We start from the raw sequence: 14,844 nt of genomic DNA, 5'->3' as shown, positions 1-14,844 counted from the left end.
CTGCAAATCACCTGGGGAAGGGTTAGGGCATGTCAGGTGGGGTCTGACCCTCATCTTCCAGGATGTATCCTTTTGTCTGGGTCCAGGGCCTTGGCTTTTGGCAGGATGAGGAAATGCAGGAACTTTGGAATGAGAAGGATTAGGGTCAGTTGTGCTGTTACTGGATGAATAGAAGTAAAATATGAAGAATTGAGGTAATAAAGGAAATTGGTCACGGATTGTCAGCTTGGGATTTATTTATTTTTGTAAGTTTTATTGATGCATACACTGCTTGCAGAAAGTAAACAAAACTTAAGTGTACAACTCAATGCATGTGTACAAAAATAACAAGAGTTCTGTTAACATTAGCCAGATCAAGAAACAGAATTTTAAAACTCTAAATGCATAGCCATAGGGGTAGTCATTGGAAAGTTGCTAGAACTGTGGTTTTGTAGTTCTAGATGTTGGTCCATCCACAGTGACCAGATGTGGAGGGGACACACATGGAATATAAGGAGTGGTTCCCTTTCCATATATCATAGTCACAATCTTGTTGTTTCCACACACACTGTGTGAGTTCAGATTCAGGTTCAGGGCAGCCAAGTGAGCAGAGGAGGCAGGGTTGAACCTAGAGGTGGAGGGAGATACAGGACTTGTTGCTATTCCTACCCCACTTGTTGTTCACATACCCCCCTCCTAAAAAGACAAGGGTGACAGGGTTCTGTGTACAGGGAGAAGCTAGAGGGAGGAGGCCAGGGTCATCCAAAGAGGGAGATGACAAAGAGGAAGCTCTGGGGACAAGGAAGTGGGACAAGGAGAAAGCCTGAGCTGCAGAGAAAACATACTCAGGAGCTTACTCACTTGACATTTGCAACCTGTTCTGTATGCTGCCTCGAAACCTATTTTTTGCTCTCTGGTGAGATTTTGCCAGAAATATGCCAGGTGGCATCTTGTGAAGTTCACTCTTCCGGCCCTCAGATAGCCTGCAGCGATGGAGAGCATGGCCTGAGAGTCAGCACCGCATGTATGAATGGCCCCTGGGAAGGACAGGCTATGGCCTTTAGGTAGTCAGCCCCAGAGAGTCTGGGAACCCGGAGGCTTTACAGTCAGCCATGAATCATGGTCCGGAACTTTCCTAGGAAGTGTCTGTCAGATTATGCAGAAGCAGCCCTTGGTCCTCCCTGGAATTAGAGTTGCAGAAGGAGAGTGGTCCTTTCAGGGGAAGGCGGCAAGGCTGAGTGGCCGTATGTGGATAGGGGGCTTACCTGCAATCAGTAATTGTGATTGTTGAGCAGTCAGCTCATAACCACAGTCGCTCCGGTGCATAGGTGTGTAGATATGATGGATTTGCGTGAGGCCCCTGGGAGCTCTGAGTATCTGGGATGGGACGGAAAGAGAGGGTAAGACCTCAGGTTCTCCTAGAAGTTGCTGGGCTCCAGAAACCATCCAACTCCCTCAGCCCGAGAAGATTGGGAAGTCTAGTTTATCTGGAAGGGGAGGGTTAGGAAGGAAGGAGGTACTGGGTTTACCTTAGTAACACTGACTTCGAAACTTCGTTTTCTCACAGTGTTATTTCCTGGTCCTAGGATATCAGCAAGTATGACTGGGAGAAGCAGGAAGAAATGAGTCAGGAGCCCATAGGTTCATTGGTTTAAGTTGTTCCCAGAGACATTGTTCAGATCAAAAGAGATCCCGACCTCTGCATCTCTCCACCCCAAGGTGAGACCCTCTTAATGGAGACTTCTCTGGTGTTTCCCTAGACTCACCAATGTCTGACATGCAGTAATATGTCTGAGGGTGCTGAAGTTTACAATGACAAGCACTACAAGGTGTTGACAGGGCCAGGAGCAAGGGAAAGGTCAGCAGGAATGAGGGATCCATGGCGGGTCCTGGGACACACAGGACATGTGTTAAATCATGACATTTTTCTAGCCCAGCTCCCCCATCCACCTACAGTTAGAAACCGAGCTGGCTTTGGAAGACTGTCTACCTCTCTTAATGTCTAGGGACCTAGAAAGACTGAGTCCAGCTCCTATGATCTCATGGCCCACATGCACGAAAGTCTGTGCCCCATGTCTAAAATGTCTTACCTCTGTCAGGCCGAGCCAACATGTACCACAGCTTCTACAAAACACCCAGCAGCACAAAAGAGTCTTCTGAATTTCCTTTTCACCCTGGGGCTTATCCATCAGGGAGGTACAATCTGATTACAGGATGTACCAGTCACTTGGTATCATTCTTCTCTCCTCTGCATTTTCTTTTCATCTTTCAAGCATATCAACCAGGCAGGTGTGGTCTGACTAATGGGTGCACTTGTCACTTGAAATTTTTCTCTGTATGATTATTCAAAGAGCCACCAGCTCCACCTATTCCTGGACAATACTATGGGCTCAACTGCACCTCCCTAAAATTTACAGGTTAAAGACCTACCCTCCAGTCCCTCAGAATGTGACTATTTACAGACAGGGTCTTCAAAGAGGGAATTAAGGTAAAATGAGGTCATTGGGTTGCGTCCTAGTCCAGTGCGACTTATCCTGATACAAACAGGAGATTAGGACACAGACTCTCATAGAGGGAAGCCCACGTGAAGATACAAGAAGATGGCCATTTTTGAACTAAGAAGATATTCAGAAAAAAACAAACAGTCTTGACCTTGGACTTCTAGCCTCCAGAACTATAAAGAAATACATTTCTGTTGTTCAGACCACCCGGTCTGTGGTACATTGTTATGGCAGCCATAGGAGACTAACAGACTTCTTAGTTTTATTTTTTAAAAATATATTTGAGGTCTTTATACAATTTAAATTTGTATTAGGATTTTGAGAAAGCAAAATCATCTCCCTTATCTCTACCCCCCCCCAAAGGCTTCCATTTATTATATTATGATTTATCCTCCCATTGCTTTTTTAATGAAAAAATCTGTAAGCACATTCAACCTCCTTCTTACAGAACTTTTCAGCATACTGTATACATGACATTGGTATGCCTTTTTGATTTTTATAGCATATTCTAAGATGACACTATGGTAGTATGTATTCCTTATTCTTCAGATGGTTCTATAATGCTCCATGTTGTGCCGTGGATTATCCAACCATTCCCTAATTATTAGTTCTTTCATCAGTTTTCTGTTGTTTGCTCTCACAAATAGTACTTCAGTGATTAGGCATGTGAATATATCTCATATTTGAAAATGTGATTTTAGAAGTGCTTTGTAGAAATAGGACTGGAGCAGGAACCATTTCCTTTTTTTCTGTGATTTATCCATTTCTTGTCCTGCTCTTTTCTATAGAATTGGTTGACTTTTTCTCTATTTTTTAGAAACTACATTAAACATACTAACCCTTCACAGTATCATTGCAAATATGTTGCTTATGTAACATTTTACTCCACTCGAATTTAAAAAGTTATTTAACATAACCAGTTTAATAATGTTTTGATTAACTGCTTCTGGAATTTTAGTCATAGTTAGCAAAGGTTTCCCTTACTAACAGAAATTAGAGGATTTTACTCATGATTTCTTCCATTGTTTGCAGAATTTCCACTTTCCATATTTAGATCTCTAAAGCATTTGGCATTTCTCCTGTATCAGTGTGATTCATTGACACAATTTTATCTCTGTCCTCAGATATATTCAATTAACCCAATACCTTTATTGCAAAGATACCTTTTTCCATACTTACTCGAGATGTCACCTTTATCATATACTAAATTTCCTTATTCATTTGAGCCTCTATAATGATATTCTGCTCATTTAGTCTATGTGTGTATTCCTTCATCAATACCACATTCGGAGAAGGGTTGGAACTGAGTAGTGAGGGTGGAGGGATTTAGCAAAAAAGAAAAAATGAAAAAACTCAAGGACAGGGACAACAGTGTGGTGCTTGCTGGGTGGGGAGGGGAGGGGAGGGCACGGAGGATAAACGGGGACGGAAGGTGACGAGAGGACTGGTGAACGCACAGCACAGTAAACAGATGATGTGTTGAGGAATTGTGCATCTTCTACCTATATAATTTTGTAAACCAGTCTCACCCCAATACGCTCAATAAAAAGGGGAAAAAAACATAATCAAATGTGTTCTAGGTGTTTTAATATATTTCTAGAGGAGAATTTTTTTCTTTTGCAGTTTTTCCCTTTTCCAGCAGCTGGAAGTGGCTCCGATATTTTGTCTTATGGCCCCTTTCCATCTTCAAAGCCAGCAATGGGTGACTAGTCAAGCCCTACAGCACACAGAAGACACTGCCTCTTCTATTGTGCATTTAAGGATCTTTGTGATTACAGGGGCTCCACGTTGATAAGCCGGGATAATCTCTTTATTTTTAAGTTGGTTGATTAGCAAACTTAATTCTATCTGCAACTTTAATCCTACTTCTCATTTAACATAACATTTACAGATTCCAAGGATAAGGATGTGGTTATCTTTGGAGGGGCATTATTTATTTTGACTACCATAGGGGTAGACAGGCACACACACACACACACACACACACACACACACACACACACACCACTTTTCCCATCCAGGGACAGAAATCGGAGCTTCACCAGACACACTCCATCCCTTACTCTTTGTGAGGCTTTTGATTGGAATGCTGACTCCAGGCCAATGGAGAAACACTGATTACTTCAAGAAAGAGATAATCAGTTAGGTGTAATTGTTTTATTTTTCAGCTTTACTGCATGAAATATTCACCATTTTCTCTTAGTTTGACTTGTTTTTCTCCTCACAGTATCTTTTGAATAAAATAACTATTTTCTTTTAGTTAAGTAAAACTTATTTTTAAAACCCTTCATGCTTTTATTTGGGGTGGGGGCAGTGTGTCCAGTATGGAAATTCTTTACCTATGCCAAGCTTGCAAAAATGTTCTAGTTTCCTAGAAGTTGTAGGCATACACTTTTACACTTAGTCTATGATTCATTTCAAGTTAATTTTTGTGTATAGTTTGGGGACAGAATCAAAGTTAATTATTTTCTATATAACATCAATTATTCTGGCATAATTTCTTGAGAAGACCCATTTTCACTTTATGACCTTGGCCTGTCTGTTGAAAATCAGCTCACCTTACATATTTGGGTCCGGTTCTGGATATTTTCTTCCATTATCTATATACCTATTCTCATGCTGACACCAAATTTTATTACTGTAGCTTTATAATATACTTCAAATTTGGTAGTGTAATTCTTTCAAATGTATTCTTTTCCAAAGCTATTTTGACTATTTCCACTATATGTATTTAAGATGCTGTTTATCAATATCTATACAAACGCATAATGGGCTTTTGACTAGGATTGATTAGAATCTAGAGATGATTTTAAGGAGAACTGACACCACTCTTGAGTCTTCCAGTCTATGGGCATTTTGTATCTCTCCATGTGTCATACCATTTTACATTTCTCTCTGCAATGTTTGGTTTGGGCAGTGGTGTGAATCTGGCACATATTTTGTTAAATTTGTTCTTAACTATTTCTTATTTTTATGCTACTGTAGTAGGTATTAATTTTTAATTTCAATTTGTAATTGTTCTTGTCATACATAAATATGTGAATTTTTTACATTGTTCTTTCTTGTTCACACAACCTGGCTAAATTCACTTGTTGATTATAGTAACTTTTCTTCAGATTTCTTAAGGATTTTTACATACAAGATTATGTCATATGTGAATAAAGACAGTTTTTCTTCTTCCATTCCAATCACTATGAGTTTATTCCTTTGAATTGTCTATGTACTGACTAAAACTTTTGTTACAGTGAAGAATAAAGGGACAAGGGCAGAAATCTTTACCCTGTTGCTGATATTAAGGAGAAATCATTCAATCTTTCACAGTTATGCATGATATTGGTTTTAGAGTGTTATTGTTACATTACTTAATAGGTTAATAATGGTCTCTTCATATCAAGAATGATGAATTTTGCCAGACTATTTTTCTGCATCTATTTAAATAATTAACTAGGTTTCCTTGGACTTCTGGTCAAGATGGCTTGCCTCTTTGCACAACCACGTGAAAAATACAACTAAAATACAGAACCACCATTCCTCAAAACTATCATAAATTGAGTTGAATGGAAGTCTGACAACTATTCAATTGAAGAAACCATATCCATCTAGACTGGTAGGAGGGGCACAGATGCAGAACGGGCTGGTCTCTCACCACATGTGGTAGATAAAAATTTGGGAGAGATATTTTAGGAGTGAGGAGTCCCAGCCCCACATCAGGCCCCCCAGCTCAGGGTTCCAGTGACAGGAAAATGAGTTGCCACAATTTCTGGCTGCAAAAGCCAGCAGGGATTGAGAAGGTGGGAGAGATTGAGTCAGTGGAAGAAACTGTTCAAGCCCCAGGCAGTTCCTCTTAAAGAACCCACACAGGGACTCCCTTCGCAGACTCCAACATCAGGGTAGCAGCTTGAAAGGCACCAGTGGTGTACAGGGATGAACTGAAGGGTCTGGCATCAAGGTCAGCAGAGGCCATTATCTCTTTTCTAAAACCTCCCCCCACAGAACTGGCAAGCTGCTGCCATATCTGGGACTCCATCAACCTGACTAACACCTTTTGACCTGCCTTGGAGCTCCCCAGAGACTCTACCCCACCCAACTTATGGGCCCACCCAAGCTTCTTTTCCATATGAATGGCTGGTCTTGGCTCATGATTCACAGCTTTTTAAATCCTATTGAAAAAGCAACAACTGGCCTCAGTGAGCCAATCTTTGCAGCTGATTGGCCTGGGTAAATCCCTCCCATTGATCTGCCAACAGAAACCAAGGCTCAACTACAAGAGGAGGATGTACTCAATCCACACAAAGGGCGCATCTTGATAAGAGATGCTCTGCTACTGGACCCTACAGGACAGCCGCTACATGCTACCAAGACATACAGTCAAAACAGCTCTACCTGATACACAGAAACAAACACGGGGAGGCTGCCAAGATAAGGAGACAAAGAAACATGGCCCAAATGAAAAAAAAAAAAAAAAAAAACAGATCAAAACTCCAGAAAAAGAGCTAAACAAAATGGAGATGAACAGGCTATCAGATGCAGAGTTCAAAACACTGGTTATATGGATATTCAAGGAACTTAGTGAAGACCTCAGGAACATAAAAAAGATCCAGTCAAATAAAAGATAAACTAGTTGAAATAAAGAATAATTTACAAGAAAACAATAGTAGAGTGGGTGAAGCAGAGAATCAAATAAATGACTTGGAACATAAAGGGGCAAAAAACAGTCAATTAGAACAACAAGAAAAAAGAATCCAAAAATTTGAGGAAAGTATAAACAGTCTCTGGGACAACTTCAAGTGTTCCAACATTAGCATCATAGGGGTGCCAGAAGGAGAAAAGAGAGAGCAAGAAACTGGAAATCTATTTGAAAAGATAATGAAAAGAACTTCTGTAATAGTCATGCAAGTCCGGGAAGCACAGAGAGTCCCAAACAAGATGAATGCAAAGAGGCCCACTCCAAGACACATCATAATTAAAATGCCAAAGGTTAAAGATAAAGAGGAAATCTTAAAAGCAGCGGGAGAAAAGCATTTAGTTACCTACAGGGGAATTCACATAAGACTGTCAGCTGATTTCTTAAAAGAAACTTTTCAGGCTAGAAGGAATTGACAAGAAATATTCAAGGTCATGAAAAGCAGAGAGCTATAGCCAAGATGGCTCCACCCAGCAAAGCTATCATTTAGAATCAAAGGACGGATGAAGGGTTTATTATATGAAATGTTAAAGGGATTTATTTAAGAAAAGGAAGAGCAAAACTATGAACAATAAAATAGCAAAAAAAAAAAAAAAAAAGAAAAGAAAAGTATCTATCAAAAGTTGAACCTAAAGAACAAACTAAGCAAACAAGAAGAACAGAAACAGAATCAAGGCTATGGAGAGCATTTTATGGTTGCTAAATTGGAGGGGGATGTGGAGGAATGGGTGAAGAGGTGAGGGGATTAATAAGTATAAATAGGTAGTTACATAACAGCCACGGGGATGTAAAGTATAGTATAGGAAATGGAGTAGCCAAAGAACTTACACGCATGACCATAGACAGAACAATGGTGGGGGGGATTGACTGAGGGTATAGTGGGTGCTGTGTGGAGATGGGCCAAGGGGGAAAATCAGAGCTACTGTAATAGCATAATCAATAAAATATAAAATAATAAATAGCTTTTCTTTAACAGTTTGTTTCATTAATGTAGTAAATTACATTATTTGATTTTCCTAGAGATAAATCAACTTTGTTTTTGGTGCTGAAATCAGTCATGTATTGCTGGATTTTATTAGCTAACATTTTCTTGTGGAATTTGTGTGTATCTTCATGAGAAATGTTAATGTTAGAAAGTATTTATTTATTTTTTTGTATATTCTTTGTGTCAGGATAAATTTACACTGGTAAAATACTTTAGAAAAGATTTAGTTATCCTCTGTTTTCTTAAAGAGTTTATGAATGAATATATTATTTTTCCTTAATGTTAGAATTAACCAGTGTAGTTTTTAGATTGCAAGAAAAATTCGATACACGAAGTCAAGTTCTTGAGTTGTTACAGTGCTATTGAAATTTTCTCTTTATTCTTGCATATATTTTGGAAATTTTTATTTTTCAAAGGATGTGTGCAATTCACCTAAACTTTCAAATTATCAGCACAAAGTTCTTTATAATACTCCCTTATTCTACCTTTTTATATATAAGATGTATGCAATAATATCCTTTTATTATCCCAGAAAATGGTAATCTGCACATTTCCTCATTTTTCCTTGATTAACATAGCCACTGGGTTGTCAATTTGATTGCCCTTTTCAAAAAACAACCTTTTGGTTTAACTGATATTCTCTATTTCTCTATTGATTTTCACTCATATTTATGTCCTTTTTTCTCTTGAGTTTTAATACAATATGAACTTCTTTTCCAACATTTTAAGGTAGAAGCTTGGGTTGTTGATATTAGACATTTTTTCTTTTTCTAATATAAGCATGTTGAGCTATAAATTATAGTCTAAGCACTCTTCTAGCTCTATTGCACAAATTTTAAAATGTTTTTGGGTTGGTTTTTTTTTTTTCAGTTCAAAATATATTCTAATTTCCTCTGTGATGTCTTCTTTGTCCCAGAGATTATTTTGAAAGTGTTGTTTAATTTCTAAATATCTTGAAATTTCCAAATAACTTCTATTATTAGTTTAATTTTCTGTCATCAGAGAACAATCTGTCTGATTTGAATCTTTTAAAATAATTTAAATTTACTTAATATCACACCATATTACCTATATTGGAGAATGTTTCATTTGCAACCACAAAGAATTAGTATTCTGCTGTTGTTTGGTGGAATGATCTGTTATTGTGCTGTAGGTCATGTTGGTTGACATTATCCATGTCTTCTAAATACTCAGTAATTTCAATTTACGTTTAAGGTACTGAAGGGGAAGCTGAAATATCTAAAATATATAATTCATTTACTATTATAGAATGTAATTCACCAAATTCATGCTGGTAGTCTGAAATTGGTGATGAGACAATGAATGTATTTATACATTGGAAACTGGCAAATGTGAAAAATCAGGGTTGTTCCACAAGTATTGGTTATTAACTATGTAATACCACTGCACTGAACAATTCCTACAGAAGGGAACATGAGAGCCTACTTTGGATCTTCCCATCTCACCTAGAAACAGTGCCCCTCTTGCTTCGTCAGTGTGTGCAGTGTGTAGAAGGCCTGACAGGTGGAATGAGGACAAGGCCTTAGATAGTAGGGAGGGAGCAGTAGCATTAATAGGAACTTACTGAGCTCTCACTATGCTGACCACCAGTGAGATTAACAATAATAGGGGAAGGGTAGCTTTTTGCTCTTCAACTCTCTGGCACCTTTCAGTTCTCATTATGGCAATGTGAGAGTGCTCAGTGTTTTAAGTATTATTCCTGACTCACTTAATGATCCTTGATCCTTCCTCATCTCATAGGCATAGCAAGTGTTATCTAATCATAGTCTATCATTACTTGTCCTCATCTACCACAAATCTTGCAGCAATGATGGATAGAAACATGTGTCATACTGGTTGGGTAATACGTACCAACTTGTCACTGTAGCATATGTTTTATCCACTAATTTGGATATCAATAATTAGTCTTAATTTCACCATGAAATTTCTTTATAATAAGGGACTGTTTTGATTCAGTTCTTTTCAGTTTAATGCTGTGCTAAATGATTTTCAGCCATTAGAGAGGGAAATTTCTTTCATATCTATTTATAGAGAGCAAAATTAACATTCAGTACAGCTGGTTTTGAACACCTAAACTCTACTTTGAATTGGGAAACTCAGAATTTGACCATTTTGCTATGTTTTACCTAAAGAAGAGTAATTAATCTGAGTAAAGATAAGTACCAATTAACATGTTTAAAAACAGAGAGTTTTATGATGTTTAAACTGAAGTGACCAAGAAACAAAACTGTGAGAGAGATGAAAACAAGTTTTTAATTTTTTTTTAATTTTTTTTTTTTTTTACATTTGCTTCATTGACCATAAGAATAGTGTCCACTGATTCAGGTGTTACTTATTGAGTATCTAATATAAGCCAGGTCCCAAGGAAACAGGACAAAGAAGTCTTTCCTCTTAAGGACTCCAAGTTAATAGAAGGGTGTGTTGGTGTTGGGAGGTAGAAAGTGTATCACATAATGTGACAAGTGTATTAGGACACATAAGAGACACTTTATTTGGTTTTGGGGTGGGAGAGAGCAGAAGAGAATTTAGTCTAAGTTTGAAATTTAGAGAAATATGCAAAAAGTAATAATTAATAGTTCATCATTATGTTTTGGTGGAATCTGCTCTAGAATGGGAGATAAAGTTGACCAAGTTGATGACAAAGAAAGAACCAATCTTCCCATAACTATTGTTCATATCTATTAAAATTAAAAAAAATAAAACAAATACAACAGTTAAGATCTTGTTTCTATATAAAAGCTATCTTTTATATTCTCAAAGGCATGAAAAAGAAATTAAAGACAGAAGGTAAAAGGAATTTGTAGGTCAGAAGATAATAGGGACCCCATGACCATAAGAACCAAGAACAAGCTTAAATAAGTATTGAAAATAATTAACATCTGAAACTTAGAAATAAAGCAAAAGATGACAGCATGTCCTTTCAAAGTCATACTAGGTCATTGTTAAAAGGTCTATCCAAAGATCATTTAACTAATAGAATACATTTGTGTTTAACTTTGTTCTTTATTATTTGATGGGATCATGGATGCTATGACTTTATATGTTAAGTTTTAGATTTTTCACTTACCAGAAATCTAAACTCCAAAGGTTTCAGGGAACCTGAAGAGCATTGATCAGTTTTGTATCTATTAACAAATTCATTTCAGAATTCCTTTGAATGACTGTTTAAATTTATGTTCCTTGAATACTACATTGAACCGGGCGTATCATCTGATTGATCCCTTCATTTATTAATAAATTGAATTAAATCGTCAGCATGTCCTTATTGTATATTTATGTGAAAGTCATGTTTTTAATTTTTTCAAATTATCCTTCAACAAAAGTCATTACTTTAGTAGTGAAGTCCAACAGGAAATACCGATGTTTTTCAACACTATTTGATATTAGACAATTTACAGCTCCTCTGTCAGAGTAATCCGAAAGCCTAATCTGCTACTGATTTACAAACTGGACGAAAAACCTAAAGTTCCCAATGGGTATATCTACCCCAAAGATAAAGCTCTAGAGATAAAATGGTCCACAGTCACATCAAGATCAAGTGTTACTGTTGAATGAAAAATCATTATATATATATATATATATATATATATTTGAAAACAAAAGAAATGTATTGTCTCACAGTTCTAGAGGTCAGAAGTATAAAATCAAGGTGTCAGCAGAGCCACGCTCCTCCAAAGGTTCCTCACCTCCCCAAGCTCTTGGTGGCTCCCAGTATTCCTCAGCCTGTGGTAGCCTCACTCCAATCCCTGCCTTTGTCTTCATGTGGCCTTCCTTTGTGTCTTCCTAAGTCTTCCTCTTATAAGAACACCAGTCATAGGATTTAGGGCCCATCCTAAATCCAGGATGTTCTTATTTTCAGTCCTTTTTTAAAAATTATATTTTATTGATTATATCTAGCACTATTTTTTATATGTACAAAAAAACAAATTTGAGAGGATAATCACCATATCTCAGCAGGAAAGTATGAAATTATAAGAGAATTTTACTTCCTAGTTTATATAATTATATCATTTATATATTTGAAAATGAACATATATTAATTAGCTTTAATAAAACATTGAAAAATGTCAACTTCATATTACTTTTTTATAATATTAATTATTTCTACAGTAACCACTACTGTCATCATAGATAATTTGTAATAAATGTTTTCTTTCATTGAATGAATATTTAAAGATTGATAATAATAACACTACTATCAGCACCCCTCCCCTCATCAATTAATTGAACCAATACTGGGTATCACCTATAAAAGATGTTTGATATATGTATGGAAAAAGTACAACTATTGTTAATATAATGACAATAGTTTGCGCAACATTGTTGTAACCTGGCAGCCATGGAGAGTGGACTGGAATGCACATGTGTGAACAATGATGACTTCCTGTACTAGTCAGTGGGGGCAGCAGATGCCGTTAAGTGAGCATTTGTAGTGTGAGGCCCTCACATTCAAAATGACTGAATGAGTAGAGCAACAAATCTGCATCAAATTTTGCATTAAGCTTAAACATTTCTCCACAGAAACTATGCAGATGATTCAGAAGACCACAGCTACGGGCAACTGGTGACTGGCAGCTTCATCACAACAACATGCCTGCTCATGAATCATGTCTTATGCAGAATATTTTTGTGAAACATCAAATCACCCAGGTAACTCAGCCCCACTACAGCCCAGATTGGGCACCCTGTGACTTCTGGCTTTTCCCAAAACTAAAATCACTTCTGAAAGGGAAGAAATTTCAGATCATGATAAGATTCAGGAAAATACAATGAGCAGCTGATGGCAATTGGGAGAACTGTGTGAGGTCCCAAGGTGCCTACTTTGAAGGGGACTGAGGCATCATTGTCTTATGTGCAATGTTTCTTGTATCTTGTTTCTTCTTCAATAAATGTCTCTAGTTTTCATATTACATAGCTAAATACCTTCAGGACAGACCTCGTATATTATCTTTTTTAATCCTCAGGACTCCTTTGGAATAGATATAACTCCTATTTTAGTCATAATTAATGGGGTACAGAGTGGGGGTCCCCTGAAAATAGCAGAGCATATTCCCCACAACCCTTGACTGGTGGAAGTGAGAAGTGGATGATACTGCATATAAGATACTTTGCATAACAATGGTAAGTTAACAGCCATGCCTTTCCTGAAGAGAAGGGAAGTGCCACCCAGGGCAAAAGGTGTACATGACTTTAAGATCATATGATGACTTATAACATAGCAGGGGAGGCTGATGCCCACCCCAGATGTCCCTGTGTCACTGGGAGCTCTTGCCCTGACTAAAGATGGCAGCTGAAAGAAGGTAAAAGATACTGGGGAACAGGCAAAAAAGGCACACCATAGGAGGGGCCAGATATAAGGTCACATAGGAAGTTCCGGGCTGAGCAGTTAAAATGAGGGCAGGCCCTGACTAGTGTGACTCAGTGGGTTGGGCATCATCTCACAAACCAAAAGGTTGCCAGTTTGATTCCTGGTCAGGGCACATGCCTGGGTTGCGGCCAGGTCCCTGGTTGGGGGCATTCGGGAGGTGGCTGATCGATGTTTCTCTTGCACGTTGATGTTTCTCTCCCTCTCTCCCTCCCTTTCCCTCTCTCTAAAAATAAGTAAATAAAAATAAAATAAAATAAAATAAGGGTAGGTTGAAAGAGAGGAGGGCCTGCCATGAGGTCCGGTGTGTAAGGGGAAAGCCACGAGGTTTGGAGTAAGAGCATGCTGCAAGATCTAGAGTAAGAAAGAGGAGGCCTGCTGGGAAGCCTTCCTGAAGAAGATCGCAGCAGAGCTGATGGAGCTGTGCAGGGCCCCACCTAAGCAAGCATGGATTCGTGAGGGATGCTTGGAGCTGAACCATGACCAGGAATGCTGAGCTGCAGACTTCTGCTTTTCTGAAAGACAGTACCTCTGACTGGCGTATTCTGAAGCTGGCCTGGTTTGGCAAAGGGAGGCAAGATTATGCGTTTTGGGGTGTTTTAAAGGGAGTGGGACTTAACAGCAGAGATCTGCCATCATTCTAAATCTGAATAACCTTTAAATAAACAACCCCTTTCCTTTTTAATCGAACTCTTGCATTGGGAGTCGTGCTTCTTGGCGGCAGGCAACTGAACCCCACAATTGTTCCAAAACAGCACTGGTGGGGTTCTGTAACAATAATGTTAACAGAAGCTGAGAAAGGTTAAATTTTTTTGTCGAGTCAAACTGGAATTTGCATCCCAGATATCACGGTGTCCAATTCTATGCATCTTCCCTATTCCACACCTCCTCTGCCCTACCACATAGCGTTCATGTTAAAATGCAAAACCATGAGCCAATTTCCAGAATTCAACGCCACAAGCATCTCATTATTCCTTTGGATAATCTGGTCACCCCAAACTCAGAAGGTGTAAATTGCATGATGATGGCGATGGTGAGTGCCTGTTTTCACAGGCCTCAGAGCCCCAGGTCTGTTTCCCTGGGGGCGTCGTGGAGCAAGTCAGCGGAGTCACTCCTCAAAGAACCAGAAAACAAGAAGGGGCACAAAATCAGTTCCAAGTCACCTACTGCCAGTAAAATGAGATTTGAATGGATTTCCTAATGTTTCAAAGTACTTCCTTGTGGATGGCTAAGAAATTCATAAAACCAGCCAGGAGGGTTATATTGCCTGTGAGTGTAAACAGTTATGACAGGGGAGTGACCGCCTACA

General features: G+C 38.4%; 1 protein-coding gene across 1 annotated transcript; it reads right to left on the bottom strand.

Moving 5' to 3' along the window:
* Positions 1–234: 234 nt before the first annotated feature.
* On the bottom strand, positions 235–1,864 carry LOC149994249 (metalloproteinase inhibitor 1-like). The gene is made up of 5 exons (XM_090260960.1): positions 1,746–1,864; positions 1,509–1,582; positions 1,245–1,356; positions 841–962; positions 235–607 (listed from the first exon to the last, which is right to left on the bottom strand). Exons 1-5 carry the CDS (start codon positions 1,858–1,860, stop codon positions 437–439), a joined length of 594 nt encoding a protein of 197 aa, XP_090117086.1. The 5' UTR covers positions 1,861–1,864; the 3' UTR covers positions 235–436.
* Positions 1,865–14,844: the final 12,980 nt, after the last annotated feature.

This window comes from Furipterus horrens, unplaced genomic scaffold (assembly GCF_987537825.1).
Source record: "Furipterus horrens unplaced genomic scaffold, mFurHor1.1.pri manual_scaffold_13, whole genome shotgun sequence".
In the NCBI taxonomy this organism is placed as follows: Eukaryota; Metazoa; Chordata; class Mammalia; order Chiroptera; family Furipteridae; genus Furipterus; species Furipterus horrens.
This window is presented reverse-complemented; position numbering and strand designations above follow the sequence as displayed.